This window comes from Pristis pectinata, chromosome 6 (assembly GCF_009764475.1).
Source record: "Pristis pectinata isolate sPriPec2 chromosome 6, sPriPec2.1.pri, whole genome shotgun sequence".
NCBI lineage: Eukaryota > Metazoa > Chordata > Chondrichthyes > Rhinopristiformes > Pristidae > Pristis > Pristis pectinata.
The window spans coordinates 44234875-44258118 of NC_067410.1; the positions used below are offsets into that span (position 1 = coordinate 44234875).

The window sequence follows — 23244 nt, forward strand, 5'->3', positions numbered from 1 at the left end:
ACCTGGTGAGAAAAGAATAGTTCAATCCTTTGCTTTAGATATCTTAGCAAGCTTTGGAAATAGACCTTTCAGCTGTAGAAAGCCTGCTACATTTATTCAAAGGTATTGGTGAGATTAGAAAATGCAGAGGATATGCATGTTTAGGCTTATGCACTGGAGCTGAAAAATGCAGCAAAAAAAAACAATGGCATTGTATTTTCATTGACATCGGTTTGGTCCTTTGACACTTTAATATCATTGCTCATTTCTGGGAAAATAAAATTTATACAATTTTTCTTCTATACAACAGTATTGCACATTGATTTTGGTAAACATTGATAGTTCAGCATTGTCCTTTATATTAAACATCCTGCTTTTGAGTAAATACTATTATTTGTAAGAAAACAATGTTCCACAAGTAACCTTACCAATGTTAAAAATGAGGCAGATCTCATGTGCTTTGTCACCCTCTACCACGACAGTCAGATTGATCAATTATGAAAAAGGTCACATTGAAATGGAAATCACCTAAAATGTTAAAACTTTGGCCATCCAACCACATTTGGCATCATCACTGCACACATAACTGAAGGGAGATTCTCATGTAGTTGTGTCCTAATCAGACTTCTCTAACTCTCACATAAATAAGTGTATAACTGGAGGATTACTTATGACTGCACAATGGTTAACATCAAGTGACTGATAAAATTAAAATAGCAGGTAAACTACAGGATCATCCAAATAAGCAAAGATATTGGTTGGGAAGGAAATGGATAAACTTATAACAGTAATACTAATAGACTGCAAAGTATAAATGACACGCTTATGTGAAGTTTGCAGCTCGTTACTGGAGAGAGCAAGCAAGGCTGGGCCATGACTTCACTCCCCTTCATTCCTAGTCTCATTTGACTCAGCAAGGAGAGACTGAACAGAAATAAAATTCTTTATCTTTGAGGAGGAGTGAGGGGGTTTGTGAATAAATGGAGGCAGGCCAAATTGAAGAGGGGAAAAGAGAGGCAGCAGATCAAAGCAGAAGGAGAGAAAATAAGATTAGGGTTATAGCTGGAACAAACATGAGGAGGAGGAAGTCAGAGAGTGCCCAAGGAAAGATGAGGAACGGGGGAAGGGCAAGAAAGCATGGTGGAAGGAAGGCCAGAGGAAGTGTAGGAGAAGGCACAGGGGTGAGAGAGAAGGCTGGGCAGAGATACTGAGAGAGAGCACAGTGAGAGGAGAGCAAAGATAAAGGGGGAGTGGGAGGAGCAAAGGGATGGGGCAGAGCAGGAGAGCAGCTGAGTATGCTGCTGAAAGACAAGCCACTTAAACATTTGGAAATACCAGGATTAAGCAGTGGAACATTACATATGTAAGTGATGTTGGCAAGAGACAGCTGCTGAAGCTCAGTTAGAAGACACAACCGCAACAAGGTGCTGTCTCATGGCATCATCAATGTTTACCCTACTCATTTCCTTCACTTCCCCTTTGGCCAATTTGGACACCCTGAGTCAACCTCCATGCTAAGGCACACCATCATCATGAACTACATAAATGTTTGTTCTTAAAATGTTAATCTTCATTTTCTGGACCCATCAAGTTAGACTTTGAGTAAGTTACCCTCCTCCACTCTCTTCTCCAACCTGTTCGGGAAAACTCAATAGGTGTGCAGTGGAGCACATAAAAGATGTCTGTTCTGAAATATTCATAATTTCACACATGAATTTTCCAATGACAGAACAGAAAGAAAATATGCATGTGCGCGCACACGCACACATGCACACACTCTCACTTGAAAAGAAATGTGATGTAATTTTTAAAAATGTTCAAATACAAAAAATCAGGAAATAACCAATCAAAAGGGAGCTTGGGAAGTGTAAGAAAGCTATTGGTTCATGCTTTGTTGAAGAGGTTAATAAATGTTCTATTGCAATAGCCAAATCTATTCCATTTAAACCATCCCCATCCAAGGTCAAAACGACAGATACAAAATGGGGATTGTAATTCAGTAATTGCCCATCTGTGGAAGGTTAACTTTCATCATAGTATTTGACAGGTTCACTGTTGATGCAGAAGAGCTTAGAGTTGGCAGTGAAATTCAAAGTTAGCATTTATAATTTGCCAAAAGTTCTACGAAATTTCTAATGGCAAATGTTATCAAAATGAAACCCAACAATTTTAAGATGCCCTTCTGTAGGAATCATTCTGCAACACCAGACAGCACTAGAAACTGATCTGAATTTTAGAGCTCTCAAACTGATCTGCATCAATGTGGGTGAAGTAATGAACAGAGTTCCAACACATCCCAATCCCTTCAAAAAGTCAAGTTGTAGATGCTTTCTATCATGTTGTGGCAAGCAATAATATCTCAGCTGCTTTCATATGTATAAACACGATCCAAAGCATCTTTACTCTCTGAACACAGATCACATAAAATCATTCACAAAAATAAATCGATGTGGTTAACGAATGTGATTATGGCACATTTCGTTGTATGCAGTCCTCAACCAGTCAGGAACCCAACCATCGGAGTAATACACACGGAACGCACATGAAAAAGCTAACAAAAATCAATATTGTTTGATGCCCAGACAGACATGAGACTAGATACTTTTGTTAAATGCACTGATAGTTTAAAGGCACGTTAGCCAAATCCAGAGTTGATTACACCCTTTTGCCAAAGACACTCAGCATCAAACTAGACAAACTGACTCGTGTATTAATGCTCTTTCACAGTGCATTTCTTCATAGCATTGCTTGATTCTTACACCAATGTGAAGCATATGCATCAGTATAAATTTGGATATCATAATGTTCACTGAAGCTTTCTTACTTCATACTGTTGCACATTTAAGACAGGGCAATTACAAAAGTGGATTTAAACAAATATCTAGCACAAGTCTTTTACATCTTAATTTTTTCTAGACAAATTAATCCTATGCCTTCATAGAAGACACCGTGCATCAAAAACCCACCTATTTTAACAAAAACATTTTCCCCTTACATTGAAGCAAGGTACATATGTAAAATCAGTATTGTGGAGATGAAATTACATGTCCTAGAAATGTTTCCAGAGAAGTTGTAAAAATCTTAATAAATAAATGCTAACACATTTATACACAAAAAAAAGTTGCATAGCTGAAGGTTATGTCCCTGGACATCTGTGCATTAGAGATGAGGTCGGTTTAAAGAAGTCCCACCATCTGGTCAATCTGCTGCATGTAAACTCCTTTCAAGGGTAGCGCATATCTCCTCTCACTGGGGACTCTGCTGCACTGTGGAAGTATTTTCAAAGCAATTAGCTTTCATTATATCAAAATGCAAAACATAGGTATCCTCAAAAGTAATTTTGATTTAGAATATGAATGAATTAACATTGTAACAAGGTGACTCATAAACATGTAAGTAGATACTATTTTTTGCATTAAGATCATTATTCACTACTTTGTTTAAAAAAAGACAGATCAAGTGCAGTGTACATGATACCGCGGCAGCTTTACTTCATATACACACACAAATTGGAAGAGGGACAGTGCAGATTGCCCTCAACCACAATGTCAATGTAGCCACTGAACTGGATATACCACTAGAACCCACCTCCCATGCTTTTGGCAATCCCTTACCTTGAAGAGAAGAAATAAGGATAGTGAGAACAAGGAATCATATTGAATATACAGAGGCCATTCAGCCCAAAGGGTACGTTAGCTTTTATGCTACATCCATCCTTCCTTGTCTAGTGCCTTCAACTAAGTCTTTCAATACTTTCTCCCTTATGGATGAACACCTTAAATGCACTAATACAATTCTCCCCAACAACTTCCACATTCTCACTACGCTTTGCAGTTCCTTCTAAATTTAATTTTCTGCAGACTATTTTATATTGATGGTCTCTAAATTTGTTCTTCACGGTAAAGGGGCAATTTCTAATAAACTTTAAAAGTCTCTATGAAGTCATCCTTGAGCCATCTCTTTTCATGAAAGTCAATAGTCTGTACATACTTTCCTCATAGGTATAATCTCAGTTCTGATTTGCTCCATAAACCTCAGATGCACAGTAGATGGGGCCAACGTGGCCTTCTTTAGCAACTAGCACTGCTAGCAGTACTGAAAAGGTGACCTATAATCTGTAATTAGTTCTATAAACTGCAGATTTACTAAACAGTTGTGGTAAATTACCCAAGAAACACCTGCTTTTCTCCACAGATGCTGCCTGGCCTGCTGAGTTGCTCCAGCATCATCGTGTTTTTCATGAGGTAAATTACCCACTTCCCATGGACTCAATACAATTCTAAAAATATAGAAAGAGAGCAGGTCGAGAGAGAGCGAGGGCCAGATTAGAGAGAGGGAGAGTGAGTAAGCCAGAGAAATGACAGAATATGTAAAAAGCTGTTCGAGAATACTTATTACATTACGTGCCAATTTTGTGGCACAGATCTACACTGGTCTGGAAAAGGTTTCAATATTGTTCAGTATATAGAGAAAAAAATTTAAATCACATATACATAACCAGTCTTACTTACATTGATACTGGAATTAGCAGGTCTGTGGTCCAGCACACTGGAGTTATCTACAGTACCCTCTTCTTTAGAGGCATCTTCCCAAGGCTTTTCTCTAAAAAGTTTATCTATTGGCAAAATATGGCCTTCTGTTGTGAAAAGATATTTGCTCCCTGATCTGTGCAATGGGTTGTCTTCATCAAATAGCTGATCATTCATTCAAAACAAAGACAAGATTAGAAGTTGATTTTGTCTAATTAGCATCAGAGCAGCAAAGCAATCTGATCTAAACAGATATATTTAGAAACAATCTCAAATACATTACCACACATTATTAATGCACAGGGAATCAGAAGTGAAATTACCACATTCACCCTTTCAATGCAAGGATGAAGAACTTCTAAATTACGCTTCAATGCAGGACAGCTGGATACAGAAAAGAGTTACTAAATTGATGAAAGGCAAAGAAATTAACTTTGATGAATCAAATGACCAGTCTGGCACTTTTACCTTTTCCTATGTTTAGGTTGACATCTAATATTTAAATATTCATAACCCACATTTAGATAAATGTGAAAGCCTTTGATGTTTTAACAAAGCTCTTTGCAAGAGATCACAGACGGGAATGATTGAGCAAAAAGGACACCCTGAATAAGTGGATTGTGAACCAAGAATTAGTCCATTGCTGGTTGTGGGAAACTTTCTATTATCTGTTATATACTACAGAGCGACTGAGCATTTAGACAAGGATTATACAGAATCACCATGGATTTGTAGAGGGTAAACAATGTTAACACAGATACTTTTTGTTTTGAAGGTTAACAGATGTAGTAAATAAGTAGTATCAACTGGAAGCTATTTCCAGTAGACATTCAACAAAGTTTCACACAAAAAATTGTCAATGAAGATTAACTTGGAAACAATCTGTTAGGTTATATCGGGAACTGGTTATTGGAAGTAGGAACATACATATATGCATGCACTGCTGTTAAGCACATCAGTGGATTTTTAAATATTAAAGGAGCCAAGAAATAAGAGGTTAAGAGCAGGCAAGTTCACCGAAGTAAAAGATCACCCATAACCTTACTGAATGACAGAGCAAGTATGAGGGGCTGAATGGCGTATCTTTGTTCCAATTTCGTATAACCTAATTTCACACTACATAATGACTTGTTAAATGGAAGTAGGATCTGCACATCTAAAGTTGCTGATGGCACCAAGTTAGGTAACAAGAAACCACAGCTGGGGGCGGAGATTGCAATGACGGCTAAAATGAAGCAGCAAAATTGTGACAAATGGAATTCATGTGGAAAAGTATAAGATGATCCCGTTTGAATATAAAGGTAGATCAGTAAGTTCTAAGTGGTAAGAAAGTGGAACCACAGTTGAGCAGAGATTTAGGGGTTTTGATTCCAAAAGTCAGTACACAGTTACAAAAAATTAAAATGGTTAACTGAGCTCTTTTATCAACAGGACTGGAGCACAGTAAGATGGCATCCAACAGGTCTACGCTGTAGAGCTGTTGTATGCCATCTGAAGCACTGTATTCATTTCTAGCACAGTTCAGGCAAGTTACATTAACCTTGGAAGCAGTGTATGGCAGATTCACCAGAATAATGCCTAGGCAAGAAGGTTAAAATATGAAGACTAGGCTTGTGATCTTGAGAAGATGGAAAATTGAGATACAACTGAGATGTCCACAGGCAAGTAAAAAAAGTGAGAAACTATTCCCATGGTGGAGAGAGGGGAAAACATGGAGGCATGATAAGCTGTGGTAACAAGGTGGTAAAGTTACTGGACTAGTATCCAGAGATTTGGACTACTAATCGAAGGTTAAATCCCACCAGGCAGCTGGAGAATTTAAACCCAAGGAATTAAATGAACATGGACTTCAACAAATAAATTGAAAGGTTAACATGGCACAACCAGATTGCTGTAAGGTTCTTCTGATTCACCAAAGTCCCTCGATGAAGGAAATCAGTTCTCCTTAACTGATCCATCTTATGTGACTCCAGAACTAAGCAATATGCTTTATTCCTGAATGCCCAGTAAAATTGCCAAAAATTGCCACTCAGCTCAGAGGCAGGAAGTAAAAGACGAGCAATAAAATCCCTCTAATGAGTGACACCCACACCGAACAATAAATAACTGTTGCAAGATCAGAATTACACTACTGTTAGTTGATGTCGGAAAGTTGCTTCACACAAAGGATAGATAGGACTCATCCACAAGAAGTCTTACTAGAAAATTCTGCCTAAATCCTAAATTGGTGACTTCGCTTACTGGCATGCATCCGAACTTGTAAGTCTTCGTCATCATGCACCTGAATTGTTATCTCAACAAACTAAAGATACCCTTTTTGAACACAGTTTTAAAAAAATCTATTTTATCTGTGTATGTCATGCCTTTGAAACACATGCCAATTTTTTCTATCAGAAATTATGATGTTCTCTTTGACAGAACATGTTTCCAATGCAAGCTTGTCGTACTGCAGTTACAATATCCCATCATTAACAAGAGAGTAGGCATTAGTTTCATCTCTCTGACCTACAGCTGTTTCTCTGATTTACAAGCTACGTTTCAGAAACTGCCCTCGATGGTTTAGCAGACAATAACATTACTGAACGACCCATCACAGAAGCAGGCCTATTATAACCAAGCTGGTTCTTTGAAATTACAATTTAATCAGTCCCACACTTCCCTGCACTCTCCATAGTACCAGAATTTATTTTCCATTCTAATATTTATCCAATTACCTTTTCAAAGTTATCACTGAATTTGCTTTTACTACCAGTATTCCAGATAACAACTGGCTGCATTGAACAATGTTCTCCGGCAATAACCAACTACGTTTTTTAAAAAAGTACTGAAAAAGTAACATACCAAATATAAATATTTACAGGTCTCACTGAGAAAGAAGCTCTCCATTCGGTCTTCCTTTGACTTGTCTATTACATGATGAAGTGTAGCATAACCACACCTGTTTCCAAATAAAACAGCCAACAGTAACTTAAGTGCCACAACATATCATAGAATAGATTTTAATGATGACCAATTTGTAGAGAATCAGTATTAACAACTTGTTGGTCTGTTTTGTTACCCTCTGCAGTCATAAAAATCAAAAGGATACAAATCAATAAAAACTGCAGATGCGAGAAAGCTGAATTAAAAAGAGAAATTGCTGGAAACACTCAGCACTTCAGGAAGCATCTGTGGAAAAATAATTTAACATTTCAGGTCAGACCCTTAGGCAGCTTAAGTCCCAATGATCCGCTGCCTCATCAGTGCCAGTAGGTAGAATATCTTATGGCAGCCGGAGAAAATGGAAAATCTAGATGATATAATCAATATCAGAAGAAATGCTGTAGATAGAAGCATGAGGTCTTACCAGGGACAGGAAATAAATGAAGAAAGAGCTCCCAATGAAACAGATCCTGAACCAGACTGAGATTAGTAGCTGAGTAGAAATTAGCTGAGGAGTTGGCAAAGATTCTATATTGATTAAAAAAATAATTGGGTGAAAAGGGGAGCATTGGACTAAATGAGAACAATAATTTCCAAGAAATAAGTACGCAGAAAAGTAATGTTATAAATGTTTAAAAACAGTGAGAGGAACTAGTGTTAAAAATGAATTAAGTTGTCTGTACAGCAGTGCACAAAGTTTCCATCATCAAACAGGCAAACTTGAGGCTACAATGCATTACAAGGAACCAAATAAAGGCCACTTAATAGTGAAAGGGAGATGGAGATGTAATTAAGTAAGCTCATGAGTAAAAAAAATTCATGGGAAAAATTCAATTACTCCAAAAAAGTAAAAGAGAATGCTTCCTATGATGATCCCAGACACAGCCTTCTGTTTATGTTGGCTCTCAGCTGAAGAGAGACTCCCCGGTGCAATTGGCTGGCTGCACTTCTTGAAGCTCACTGACAGCCAATGAGGCTGCACCCTCAGGTTCACAAGCTGTCAAAGTTGTTGGTGAAAATGAATATGTGTCAATGTGCTTGACATTCAAAATCTTCATTAGAGGGTAGGCAAGCACTTAACACACACGGCTACGTAACACATTCCTACTTTATTCTCTCCTTCCACTTTCCAGTCGCTGCCACTCTCTTGCCACTTCATTCAATTGTATGTATTTGAATTTCTCAAACTCATGAATCTAATCCAGTGAGAAGTTTATTTTCTATAAAATCCTTTTCATCTAATCAAAACCTTTACATTTACAGCTACACTGATTTGTAATCCAACAGTTAACAATACCAATCCAGAAATGTTATCCTCATGGAGCTTTTAAAAGCAATTTAAGGGCAATACTGGATTTTAAAACTTTTACAAAAAAAATAAAAAGTGAACAATTACCTAGATACAATCTACAAATTATATTCCAATACTGACCTGACTTTGGTGTACTTCTCCAGACTTTGAAGGATATCCATTCCCACATGCAAGTAGAAAGGGTTTTTTGTTGCCTGATACAAAAACAAAATGGTATAACAATCAAGGGCATCAAATCAATTAATGCTGATTCTTCACAATGCATATTCATTCAACTGCAGAATTTTTAATTCAACGTTTATAAATCTGTTTCCTGGAAAGTAACATACAGTTCATAGCCAAACAAAAACACTTCAAAGTCTTATGGAGACAATTGATAATGATTACCAGTCTATGCCGAGCTGGGAGATCTCAATCAAATCAGTGTTTGACTACTACAATTCAGTTAATTCAATGGTTTCAGGTCAAGGAAAGCACCCAAAATGGTACCACACAGCATGAATTCAAGTCTTATGTACCACAAATGAGAAAATATGGAATTTGTAAAAAAAAACATCCATTTTAGAACTGAATAAGCCATTTCCCATATGTGTAGTTACATGGAATCAGTTTCAGCAAATTTAGCTCAAGTGGAATCTTAATCCAACATGTATTTGGAACTACAAAGGTAAATGTAGATATAGGTACTGTCCTCCAAGGGATCCATATATTTTCCTACAAATCTGTCCCATTAGAATATTCCACGTCTGACTATACAGAACGATAGTAAGCACATCCTGCAAAGGATCCAGCTGCAACTTTGTGTGAATGACCAAAGGTGCAATTTCTGGAGTCCACTTGAGAGCTCAGACTAACCATTTGTTGAAATACAGCTACACATGAAAATTGTGCAAAATAGGCATATACCTATTATGGAAAGCTCTCTGCAAAGACTCAAAGTCTAGAAATGTCAGCACTGAACAAATGTTACTTTCCACTTCCTAGAGGTTAGTTAGCCCTCTACTCCTGAAATACTGTATATCTACAGCATCATTGCTTCTGTTCACAAACTGCTATTGTTTAATAAATATATCAACCTAAGACACATCCCAGTGTTCATTCTACCATCTTCAAAAATCAATATAGATATAAGTAAACTGCAGCTTGGCAGGGGTTCATGATCAATTTGTTTGCTCATTACAAATTCCTTGAACGTTTAACATAATTACAAGTCATAGAGAAACTTTCCTAATGAAGTGGGCCGAACTTCTGGACCAGAAACCTCCAAAGCAAAGAACTCAAAACAACATATAACTGTCATAATACATGCCCAAAATTTAGAAGTTATTTTAGCTGAAATGTTTTGCTCATGTTACGTGACCTTAAAGTGCCAAGAGCTCAAAACTGAGATTATCTAGGCAGATCATCATTAAGAAATGCAACTTCAAGTGCCTACCACACTGCTGACTGCACAAATGGCTCCGATATGGACACTCATTTTAGAAGATCCAAAGCCCAATATCTAACTTTAATATATTGAGTTTGCCCTGTTCAAAATGCCTGTTATCTTGAGTCATCTTTAGGCACAATATAATCTTAAACAAAAATCAACTGTTAGAAAAGTCTGGCAAGTGTAGGGTATCTCCTTACAGAAGAAACCCATCCATACAACTGTTCTAGACATCCATCCATACACTATGCTCACTTACATTGATGGTATTGCTAAGCTCCAACCTTAGCTAGTTCATCGGTCCCTGAAACCCTCTGTGGTTCTAAGCATAACTACTTCCAATTCCTTCCTAAGAAGCCAACCATTTACCACCATACTTAAACACTGCTGCCCCGTATCTTAACTTATTCCATTTCCACATCACTGATCTTAATCATTCTATAACTGGGTGGCCATAATTTTAACTATCTCAGCCTGAAGTTCTTGAATTCCCTCTCTAAACCACACTATTAATTGCATCACTCCTCATTTTGTTGACACAGCTTGTTAAGCAACTGTAAAAGCAACTTTTCAAGTCCAAGCTGTTGTTATTATTCACCTCTTCTGAAGATGACAGGAGGAGGAGCTTCATAGGAAACTACCTTGAGACAATGAGGGAAAACTTGATTGTCCAGGATTCCAGCAGGTTCACTTTCCTTTAAAGATCTAATGTGTTAGAGTACATTCCACACTATTGTTCTAACTTTAAAATGAAACCCAAATGTTTCTCATTGTTGGAACAATTCTATTATACTCATTCAAACAGATGGGTCTGAGGAGCACGGTGGGATCTGACAAAGCATAACTTGCGATGATAATAGGGATTAAAAAGAGCTTTTGAACAGATAAAACAAGAGGCAACCTGGTTTATCAGTGTGAAATAATATTACATTACTGGTATCATACCTGATACAGTAGATAAGTAGACTCAACTAATTCAGGCCTTAGTGGGTAAAACATCACATCAGGTGCTTGAAGTTGCCAATTGTACCGTTCCGGAAGAGCCCCATATCGTTTCCATATGGCATAATAGAAGGCATGAAGGCAAATAGCATCTTCTACATCCCCTGTTAAAACCTTAAAAAAAATATTATCTTTATGCTTTAAAAAGCCATACTTGGAAATGTTATAAAATGTCTAGAAAAATGATCATTTTAAAATCAATGCATATACCTGAAGACCAGGGAAAAACGCCTGTAGTGAATCAATCCATGTATTCATTAGTTGGCCATTCAACATATTCACATTAACATAAAGTGGAGGATCTCCCTCTCCCTCATTACAAGCTTCACGCCTGCATGTTAAGAAATATTGATAGAAATTTAAAACTATCTATCGGTTGATAAACTAAAGCTGGAAGAGACTACAGGCTCCAATATTACTTTTTAACATTTGTTTCAAACATATTATTGTACAAATAAATACAACTACATCATCAAGACATTAGCACAGGACATCAAATTAGTTCATCACATGGATATCACTGATACTTTCCTAGATATCATGCAGTAATTTCTGAAAAAGTTTTTCAGAACCGAGACAATTGTGGGACATTCTGATCCGCAGACCAAATTTATTTTTGTAGACATAGCATGCATTGAACAGCAGAACAAGAAAATCATAGTCTATAAAATATCAATATTGTATCATTCATATTTAAAAACATGAATGTTTGAATTAAAAGCTAACTTACAGAAACCAAAAACAAACTTTCAAGATTAGAAAGTGGCCTATTGTTCAAATTAGTCCATCCATTTTCCTATTAGCTGCATATATAGATACAATACCAATCCCAGACAAAAGAGGCAAGTCAAGCTGTCAATCAAGCTGTGAAGTGCAATGTTGTAAATGAGACTAATTTTATGCACACAAATTGTATGTAATTATCCTCCACTCACTGGAAACTTCTGTGAAAAAATATTCCAGCTGTTATTGTGAAATGCTGCTTTAGCTTCTATTGCAAGTTATACTTCTCTGTTCTTTAAATAGGTTACATTTTGAGTAAATTATCACAAAATCATACAGCACAGAAACAGGCCCTTCAGCCCAGCATGACAATGCTGACCATCAAATACCCATCTATACTAATCCCATTTTTCAGCACTTGGCCCATAGCCTTCTAAGCCTTTGGAATTCAAGTGCGCATCTAGATACCTCTTAAGTGTGAGAAACTGTGTCTCCACCACCCCTCAGGCAGTGTGTTCAGAATCCAACCATTCTCTGGATGAAAATAATTTTTAATCAGAACTACTTGAAACCACCCACCCCCCCCCCCCCCCCCCCCCCCCAACCCTTACCTTGAACTTGTGCCCTCTAGTTTTAGACACCTCTGCTACGGGGAAAATTTTCTTGTTATCTACCCTGGCTTTGCTCCTTATAGTTTTGAATATCTCAATCAGGTCCCACTCAGCCTTCTCTGTTCTAGGGAAATGAACTGTGGTACATGATATGCAAATAAATTTCTAATTTATTGTTGCATATCTGAAATTACAACTGGTCCCTGGAAATGTAGCTAATGAATTAAGTTACTGTTTAAGAAACCACATATAAATTATAGTTCTATCAGCAAGTTTGAGCCTGTGCACAGAACTTAAGCATAATAACCTCTGCATATATCACAGGTACTGAAACTGCAGGTTTGTTTGCTTTCAGTGGGACACCCTGATAACACTTTTAACATTTCCTATTAAGGTAAAACCATGAAAATTTAGCACATTAATAATACTTTGCCTTAAATTGATTAGGCAATCCTATGCAATTTTCTCCAAGTAGTCTGTGTTTTCAAAAGGTTCCAAAGAAAGGTTTGTTAAGTAAGGGTTCACAGGATTGCCAACAACATATTCACCAGCACATTCCTGCATCCCACTCACATTTAATATAGAGGGCTGATATCATTGACTTTCCAAACTCTATAATCAGGCAACGAAGCCTTGGTGCCAACTGTACCTCAGATAATGTAGTGCAGAGGCCTTGCTGCAGAACGCCCCTGATAGGCTTTGATATTAGGAAAACTGGGGGCTGGAGCTTTGCTGAAAATGACTAACAGTTTTTAAAAAGCCCTGACTCCATAATATTTGCTCAGCATAATGCTACGGAATCCCAGCAATACTAGGCCTCACTTGGGAGTCCTATGACAAGTATAGTCTGTCATTTGATGTGACACCATCTCTCATTCTGTCCAGGACCTGCTTTCATTGGAATAGCTGAATGATGGCCTCACCCAAGAAGATTCACCCCATTAACATGGATAGAGAATAGGATAAAGCACACAAAATAGAGAGCAGGAACAGACATAGAAATAGAGAAGACTGTTAACAGTTCCTCAGGTGTATATATTAATAAGTTAAGTGAAAATATGTGCAATACATCAGTCTGCAGATAATATAAAACCAGCAGGCAGTGAGAAGGAAACAAACTCTGAAGGGATATAGGCAGGATAAGCAAGTTGGCAAGAAGACACAAGTGTAATATGGGAGAATTAGATATTACATGTAGGAAGAACTGAAATATAGTTTATTTTAAGTGATGAGAGATGAGTACAGATTGATGTACACAGGGATCCTGGTGAGCCATTCCACAATGTATAGAAAGTTGAGATGCAGGTACAGCAACTAATTAGGAAGGTAAACAGCATTATGGCCTTTACTACATGGGGTCTTAAGTACAAAAGTAAGGAAGACCTGTAGTAATTCTACTGGACTTTTGGAGAGATCACACCGAAGTATAGTTCTGGTCCTCATACCCATGCCAGAACTTACTTGCAGGTACAGAAAAGATTCACTGGATTATGTCCTGTGCTGAGAGGACTAACTCACAAGTAAAGGTTAATTAAGGTTGACATAACATTCACTGAAATTTAGAAAAATGAGAGGGGATCTCATTGAGATCAGCCACAATAGTGACTGACACAGCAAGTTCAAGGGACATCATAGCCTACTCCTGCTTCCATTAGGTTTTTAATGATACAGCAAGGGAACTGTCCCTTCAGTCCATCACGGCTATGCTGACCAACAAGCACCCACGTACACTAATCACAATTTTCCTCTTGCACTCCCATTAACTCTTCCATCCCAACACGATTCCTAGGAGCAAGTTACAGCGGGCAATTAACCTACCAACCAGCACGCCTTTAACATGTGGGAGGAAACTGGAGCATCCTAAGAAAATGCACATGGAGAACATGCAAACTGGATAGCACCCAAGGCTGGGTCTCTGGAGCTGCAAGACGGCAGTGCTAATCTCAGAGTCACTGTGCCACCCCTTAAATTATCCATTGCTTTTAAGCAGAGGTAAAATGAAAACCCAATGTTTAAAAGTGATATTTAAAGTTATAGTGCTTTTAGTTTGCAGTTATGTTTTATTTAATGTAATGGTTTAGGGTAATTTTTACACTGACATTCTTTCATCATTGTTTTTACTCTCCTCATAATAAACTATTAATACCAATGAAAAATTACAGATAACACATAAATTATCAGTGCATTTACTACTTTAGTGAAATCTGTTATGAACAAGGTATTAAGGTGCACAAAATTAAAAGAATTCAAATCAAGGCTGACTGGCTGTAGCAACACAATAATTATCCCGAAAACCATCAGTACACAAGGAATGTCATACCCTCTTCTCAGATGATTTTGAATGCTTTCATATGCAGCATTAAACATCTCCAGGTCTTCACTTTCTCCAAACAATATGTAGGATTTCAGAAGATACTCATAGAAAGAGTCCATTCCTGCTCCCAATCCACTCTGTTTCCCAACCCATTGTCCTGTCTGGATATTTACTACATTCCCTGTGTAAAAGATGATAGCAAGCTGAATGTCTAGGTGTTCAAGTATACATATCTACGTAAATACAGAAAATACACAACGACCTATTTCAGACTTCAAAAGATCACAGGCCATGTTAAAAATAGCATGTTACATAACTTAACACCAGTGTTACAGCTAACACCAGCTTGGTTATGAAGTAGAACCCCAGCCAAAGACTGATCAGCATTTAATCTGGAGAAATAGTCAATGTTAATTCAATCAAGTAAATAGCCAAAGGATATGAATCTAATTAATGTACTTTCCTCTATTTCTCTTTCGGCTTTGCATAGTCACTCAGTTTCAAGGTCTCTGAACTGTGTGCATTTAACCTTACAGGTTGCCATTCTTATCCTTCCCATCATATGCTCAGTTATTATTCATTTATCTAGTTCTCAATGTATTCTTTGGCAAACTATCCTTATCCTACTATGATTCACTGCCTCTCTCTCTTAAGGCTGTGCATAATCAGCCATTGCAACTCTGGGTTCTATCAAGCAGTGGAACATAAAGGGGACACAGAGTATTTCAGTCAAGTTATTTTTGTTTAGATATGGGATATCAACTAGTGGCAAAAGAGCAGCTAATCAAGTAGATGTTAGCTAAGCTAGACAGTGCACTGGTGTAGAAGATCCTTCATCGAAGGAAATGATAAAAGTCTGGATAGGCAGCAGGGCAGTATAATGGAAATAAACATGCCAAAAATCTAGGAAGCACTACAATTAGATTTATAGCCAGTCTTGGGTGGCAACAGCAGCAGCTTGGGGTGGGACAGAGGCCTGCCCCTTAAAAGTGTTTAAGCAGAAGCACTACAATTAGATTTATAGCCAGTCTTGGGTGGCAACAGCAGCAGCTTGGGGTGGGACAGAGGCCTGCCCCTTAAAAGTGTTTAAGCAAAAGGACCTGAACTGCCCTGAAACTTGCACTGCAGTAGAGCAACGTTTTGCAGTATAATTATCACTAAGACCCACATCAAGGAAGTATTTTTTTCCCAAATACTTAATCACATTACAGATGCTTTAGATATGATATGGCAATAATGTATTACCCTGTTCTCCAAATAATTGAAGCAAAATATACCTTTCAGTAGTATATCTATGTCACGGTATAATCCAGAATGGATAGAAGCACCAACTAAAAGATAAGCAATTTTTTAATATAAAAAAGAGGAACTGCCAATTCTCTATAGCAATACCCTGAACAGGATCAAGCTATTAACAGCACTCAACTGAAAGCAGCAAGCAAGAACTAACATAGCTGCCGCATTGCAAAAATGATCAAGATAACTGATATCCTAACAACATTTTGTAGTTCATTAAGGCATAAAAGTAAAGTGAATATCGTAATTTCTTACTTCAGTTTATTCTTAATGTAGCCATTAATGTCCCCAGCCTTAATTTCCTGCTGACATAAACAAAGTAACAGGCAGGCTGATGTTGACCAATTTAAAAAGGCTGTCCTTAAAAAATGACATATTTAAATGAAGAGACATCATAAGGCAGTCCTTTTTTTCTTTCACAAACTGCAATTTGATATTTAAAAAGTTCCGGATTTTAAAAAGTTGACAAAAATGTTGTGATGGCATACCACTTTAATTTGTTTTACATTAAAATGCAGCTTTTGTAGTTTCACAAGAAATGCATTACCTAAGAGTCCCGTCTCATCATTTCTCAGTTTCCAGAGCGCTCTCACTGCTTGGCGAGCTACCCACTCAAAAGTAGAATCCCCAATGAGGCGGCTAAGGATTCCAAACTCCACAAGCAGAGAACCAGCTCCAGCAGTGCAGGTTTCATTAAGACAAGTAGAAGGCACACCCTTCTTTAGATTCACCTGAGAATTTTTTTTAGAAAGCAAAAATACTTTATCAAATTACTCCTTACCAAGCTGAAATATAATTTAAATCAACAAAAGCAGGTAAAAATAACAAAAATCTGCACATTGGAAATCTGAAATAGAAACAGAATACTGGAAATACCAGTTAGCCAGCATCAACGTTAAGTATTTTGGGGTTACATTTCAGGTTAATGACTGTTCATCAAAACCAGCCAATTCCAGAACAAAGGTTGGTTACCCAAAACTGCTGACTGAAATGTTAAGCCCTGAATACTGCAATGTGCTGTCAGAAGATGAGATATTGCTCTTTTGCTTTGTATTCCTTTGTCTGATTTTTCTTTCTCTCTCTCTCTCTCCTGCCTTCGAACAGCTTTTTGTTTTGCATCTCCTTCAGGTAGAGCCTTCACTGCACTCTCACAGTTGGTACCAACACTGTTCACCACAATGAATGATGTTGGCATCATTCAGTCCCTTTTGCTCTACACTCTATTGCAGATATTTGTGTTCTCTTCAACATGGTATTATAGTTAAATGCAGGATTCCCACATTTTGTGACCTTGCATAGAGTGACTTCAAGCATCTCTCTAAAGACAATCTTAAGGCAGCCACAATGCTGTACGAAAGCCACGGGTAATTCTTTGAGTGGTTGTTCTAGTATCTCACGAGCTCTCTATAACACGTTTGTCTTTATTTCTGTTCTCTCACCCATATATTTTCCCCACCCTGCAATCAAGAATCAAGCATATTAAGGTTTTGTCAACAGTCTTTGAAAAATTTCCCAATCTGACTTCCTCGTGGCCTCTGAAAAATGAAAAAATGCTGATATCCTAAGAGCAACCCATGCAGAAGCTGAACACATTTAGCACTCAATATATAGTAATAAAAATCTAGTGTTAATAGCTAAGAAACATCCTTAAATTCAGTACGAAACAAGTTATTAAATACATAGCATTAACAGAAATCCAATAACATAATATAAAAGGCATTTAACAATCTTATAGCTGTTTGCAGTTATAACAAAAAACTGCTTATAAGTGAATCATTATATGTCACATACCCTTGGATGAGGAATGCCAGTTTTGGTGTTTTCAAATGCTGGCAACAATCTCACAGCCAAATCACGAGCTAGGTGAAGCAACTCATCATCATAACCCTCTGGAGCCATGTTTCCAAATGGCTGAGCAGGATCCATTATAATCATGTGAGCAGAGAGCAGGCTTCCTAAAATCCTATAATGTAATAAACATGGTGTTAAGCCACAATTAGAAATAAATGAAATGAGGAAAAGGGGAGGCAGATATATGCTTACCCTCGTGCTTGCAATCAAAATTCAAATTTAAACAAAAAATAGTGAACGGCAACTGTGGTGGAGGTGGATACGACAGGGTCTTTTAAGAGACTTTTGGATAGGTACATGGAGCTTATAAAAAATAGAGAGCTATGGGTAAGCCTAGCAATTTCTAAGGTAGGGACATGTTCGGCACAGCTTTATGGGCCGAAAGGCCTGAATTGTGCTGTAGGTTTTCTATGTTTCTAATATTTATCACTAAGGGGAATGATATTTGATGAGACAAATTGCCTTCCAACATTCTCTAATCAATATGTTTAACACCTTAGCACAGATTATTTGCTGCCAAGCAAGCTCCATTACTTAAATCCAGTGGTAACTCTTCATGCAAGAGCCTATATACTAAGTATCTAAGGCCACGGAATGTGGCTTCAACTAAAAGCTAGTAGGCAGGAAAATAAATCAAAGTTATTGGAATACTGGTCTTTATCATAAGGAAACTGGAAGACAAAGGGAATAAGTTACGCTAACTCATATGGAGCACTGCATTCGGTTCACCACATCTCAGCAATGTTGAACTTGGGAGCAATAGAGAACAGATTCATCAGAATTATATTAGGACAAATTCTAAGAATAGATTGTGCAAAATTGACTTGTATTCCAGATTAAGGAGTGATCCAGCATTGATCTAATAGATCTACTCAGAAAAATTAACTGAATTCAATTTCACAGGGTAGAAAATCTAATCCCTTGGGTGGGGAAACTAGAATTAAAGGGCATAAAATGAAACTTGTTAATGAAATCAGATAAAGGGATGTTAAATTTACATTAAACTGCAACTTGTTCCATGAATGGATGTTGGGTCAATTGAAATTTTAAGATTTAAGTTTTGGGATTAGCAGATCTGTGGCTCACCTGATAGTTGCTTCAAAGACTTGCACTGTTGAATCTTTATTAAAGGAGACCGTGGTAATCACAAGCTTCACTGCTCTTTTGAACTCTGAAGCATTGCCCAAAACCTGCAGAGTGAAAAGAAAAACATTGCTGTTGTTTAAAAAAAATGCATCAATAACTAAATAGGTTTTTAAGTATAAATGTTGCATAATGAGCTTTACCATTCCAAACCAGGAATTAGAAATGTGCTCCAGAACAACCCTTTCTATTGCCAAGAACTTTCATAATAATTCAAAACAGAAGTTTCAATTGAACATCTTGTTTCTTTGTATTTTAATCCAACCTAGCATTGGGTTTGGTATTTCTGGGACAAAATATAAAACTAATCAAATTCAGAGTACACAAATCATAATAAATACAGCCTCAACCTCTAAGGCCACAGGTGGGGACATGCAAGTAAAAAGCATTAAGTGAAGAATATACAAATGCTTGATTTGGAGTCAGTGGACTTTAACTAAGAGTGTCAACCATCCTGGGATAGAAAGATACTTTTGCTTCTAAACCCCAACAGGAGATAGTCTTTAGCACGCTACGAAAAGAAAAAAACTAGACAATTTAAAAGAAGTCTCTCAAACATCTTCCAACTACCAGAGTTGCACCGCAGACACCCTGTAGCAGATTTCCATATTATATCTTTGAGAGACTTCATATGCCACAGATACACACTGGTAGGTGGGAACAAAACCACAAAACTCTACTTATTGAAGGTACAGTATATTGCATAAATCATAAAACTTTCAAGAACAAAATGCGAGAGCTTAAGTGCATAGAAGAAGATTGTTCTATATCTTGTTCTATATCAATTTAGAAAATGATACTTCAAGTAATACTTCAAGCAAAGAACCTGAAATCAGCATTCCATCAGATCACTTCTGCAATTATAACCATTGGTGCAACATAATAAAACTTCAAATTGACTTATGCACTTAGCTTATCTATCTTGCTTCCCCTCAAAATTCTCAGCTCAGAAACATTGACTTATTACCATGGCGTGCTGTGAAATCCAATGATACACCAACTATGAAAACTACGAATGTGTTCAAAAATCCAACCAGCCTTATCTTGTCTTTCAGATTGCTTTACTGTCACACTATGTGGTTCACCTTAATACTCTTGGGGGAAATTAGACATAGGCAGTACTGTGTCATCAATGTCGCACATAACCAAACAATTTAAGAGTTCAATTACTGTGGTCAAGTCCCAACTGAGAATTAATGTTTTCAACAGGTCAAAATCACCATAGCCACAAACTTTGCATGTTCAGCTGTGATATGAAAATAAGCTATATTAATGATTACTGTCACCAGCTGGGAAGTGTTACAATGAAATTAGCAAACACAGATTGTATAAACTTAAAAGCAAACGTCAGGTGGGCAATCAACATCTAAACATAAACCTTTAAAGGCTGGATATCTTTGTCATGTTAGTTATATATTAATCACGTTGTTGGTGAAGGAAGATTTCTGGTCTGTTATTAAGGTTGAGACTTTTTCTTTTTCATGTTAAACTTTAAGATAACAGAGCCAGATTTCAAAACTGTCATTTTTAGTTAAGAAACATGCAATTTCCTATCTCGGTTCCATTGCAGTTGCTTGTTATTGCCTGACACAGCATTATCTGTCAAGTGACTGCCTGACTTTTGGGAAAGGGACCAGAAAATACAAACAAAAAGGGTTCAGAGATGATTAGTTGCCAATTGCTCCTTCACTTACTAAAATGTATGTCACAACCCCACTGATGACACACAAACTTCTGAATTAGAAGGCTGCAGATTCAATTCTTAGTCAAAACTTTATCACCTAATTCTAGGATCACATTCAAGGGTACCACCATTGGATATGACCAGTCATGGCCCCCTCTGCTCTTTCAGGTGGGGAAAAAAGATCACGTAACACTCTTTGGAAGGGCAAGTGAGTTATCTCCACATCCCTTAGTCCCTAAGGCAAAGTTATCCAAGAATTAACATTACTTATTAATAAACAAATAATCTCATTGTTGTAGTAATTTGCTGCGCACATGCTGGCTATTTTCCTCCAATACAGCAGTGATTGCACTTCAAAAGCACAACATTCGCTTAGATTGTGGAAAAGACTATATAAGTACAAGTCTGTTTCTTAGAACATTTTTCTAGCTGCAACAACAATGCCTATTTGCGTATTCTAAGTTTGATCTCTGCTGCAGCTCAAACCTTCTACTGAAACTGTTTAGGCCTTTTCAAAGCAGCATTGCTCCATAAGCATTATACTATACATAACCTACCCTAGGGTGTCTGTAATGGATAAATGCAATTAAATTTGAAAACGGTTCCAGATAAGATTTGGTTCCAAATAAACTCACCCAAGAAAAAAACTACATTCAATAAATAAAGCAATATATTCAATTCATATTGCAGATTCGGTTTCCTAAAAAAAAACTTTATACTATTAAACCTCCCTTGACACTTGTCACCAGCAATTTGCTGAGGTCTCAGGTAGACACTTACCCTCAACCGCTGCTGCTCACTAACCGGCTGCTTCTAATGCTCAGGTTGGAGCCCTGCCACTCCAGTAACTGGATTACCAGGCATCACAAAATAACTATCGTGGTCAGTTATTCCCCCCTTTGGTTCGCCAATCTGATGGTCACTGCACCAATTAGAAAGCAATCCTACAATCCAACAAAGACACAAAAAGGAAAAAACAAGAATCCAATATATTGGTACGACATTATTGAAGCATGGTCGGTACGGTTAGCCCTGCCAAACTTTTTCTTTACACATGAATGTAGATTAATGATTTTCACCTCTGCTGTTTCTATTGAAAAATTCAACTGCAGTTCCATGAAAATTTACATTACGAGGTCACCTTCAAGTAGAAAACATAACCAATATTAACAAAATTTAGGCTTTAAAAAAAGCATGACAAAACTTAAAAGCTTTCTTTACTCTTATGCATCTCTGACAAAACAAATGACAAAATTAATGGAATTTATTTTTGGAATTAATGATCAGTTGCAGGTCTTTACAACAATGAAAGTTGTTCATCCCAAAAGCAACCAATCATATCACGACAGCTATGCCACTGACCACACACTCAGCAAACGTGCCCTCAGTTGTCAGCCTGTTGAGAATGCCACAAGCTTCTTCTACAGATGTGAGAATTTAAGTCATTTACCAAGTAGTCAGGGTATTAACTGAGCACAATGCAATTTCAACAAGCAGAGACACAAAATAAAGAACCCCTGGTGACAGAAAAATCTGATTTTGTTTAAATCAACTTGTACTCTTACTTTTAAGAATAGGTCACAATTGTTTACCTGGGAGATTTAAAATAGTTTTAAATCATTCGTTCATTGCTCCCAAAAATAGGCACAATTTCCAAATGCCAATGTGGCAGATATCATGGACCAACTTCTCTTTCCTACCTTTGATCATTTCATTAACTAAAGCACATCTGGTGGTGCTGTTACTACATGTTAATTTTTGAAACACACTTCTGTATTCATAATTATCTTAACACCTGCGCAGAACATTAAAACTGCATTGATCATATACATTTTGAGTCTAATCTAACACTATCTAATATACTTTCCAATTCTGAATCATATCCAAGACCATCAGAAAATGGATTTTACCCTACTAAACAGTGTCCTTTCCTGGTGTGAAGTTTTAAATATTGTGACCATATCTGGAGAACCCCACAACTACTATTTAAAGCCACTGTGATAACCTGTACTTCATGGCATAACTAAAACCTGGAAGATACCCTTTCCCTGATGATCAGACTTGATGCAGCACCTGCACTGTACTGCCCACTGAACAGCAATGCTGCATTGCTTTGCTGATACTTCACCTATTAAATGTCCTCAATGAAGCCAATAAAGTCACGATAAACTATGTTTCTGTGGCTGCCTTCTGCAACAGGGAATGGCTTATATTTCCAAGGGCCACACTGAAGGCACAGGATCTGAACATGTGCACAGGAGCTGAAATTAGTAAATATTTACCAGCAAAACTGCCGCATTTATATTAAAGGGGATAGAATTGCCATGTAACCATGGATGCATCCTTTGATCGTGCAATAACAACATAAAATAACGAGCTGCTTGATTCTTGATATTTCTTAATCCCATTAAAAGCACTGAGAAGCACTCAATGCGAGATGATCTTAATG

General features: G+C 37.3%; 1 protein-coding gene across 1 annotated transcript in view; it reads right to left on the reverse strand.

Moving 5' to 3' along the window:
* Positions 1-207: 207 nt before the first annotated feature.
* The window catches only part of edem1 (ER degradation enhancer, mannosidase alpha-like 1), a 32538-nt gene continuing 9501 nt past the window's right edge, over positions 208-23244 (reverse strand). Inside the window, exons 3-12 of the mRNA XM_052018518.1 lie at positions 19055-19158; positions 17909-18080; positions 16665-16848; positions 14828-15002; positions 11384-11504; positions 11117-11287; positions 8863-8936; positions 7350-7446; positions 4491-4673; positions 208-3245 (exon numbers count right to left, since the gene is read on the reverse strand). Coding sequence (XP_051874478.1) covers positions 3156-3245; positions 4491-4673; positions 7350-7446; positions 8863-8936; positions 11117-11287; positions 11384-11504; positions 14828-15002; positions 16665-16848; positions 17909-18080; positions 19055-19158 — 1371 coding nt within the window. The 3' untranslated portion in view covers positions 208-3155. The remainder of the gene's footprint in view (positions 3246-4490; positions 4674-7349; positions 7447-8862; positions 8937-11116; positions 11288-11383; positions 11505-14827; positions 15003-16664; positions 16849-17908; positions 18081-19054; positions 19159-23244) is intronic.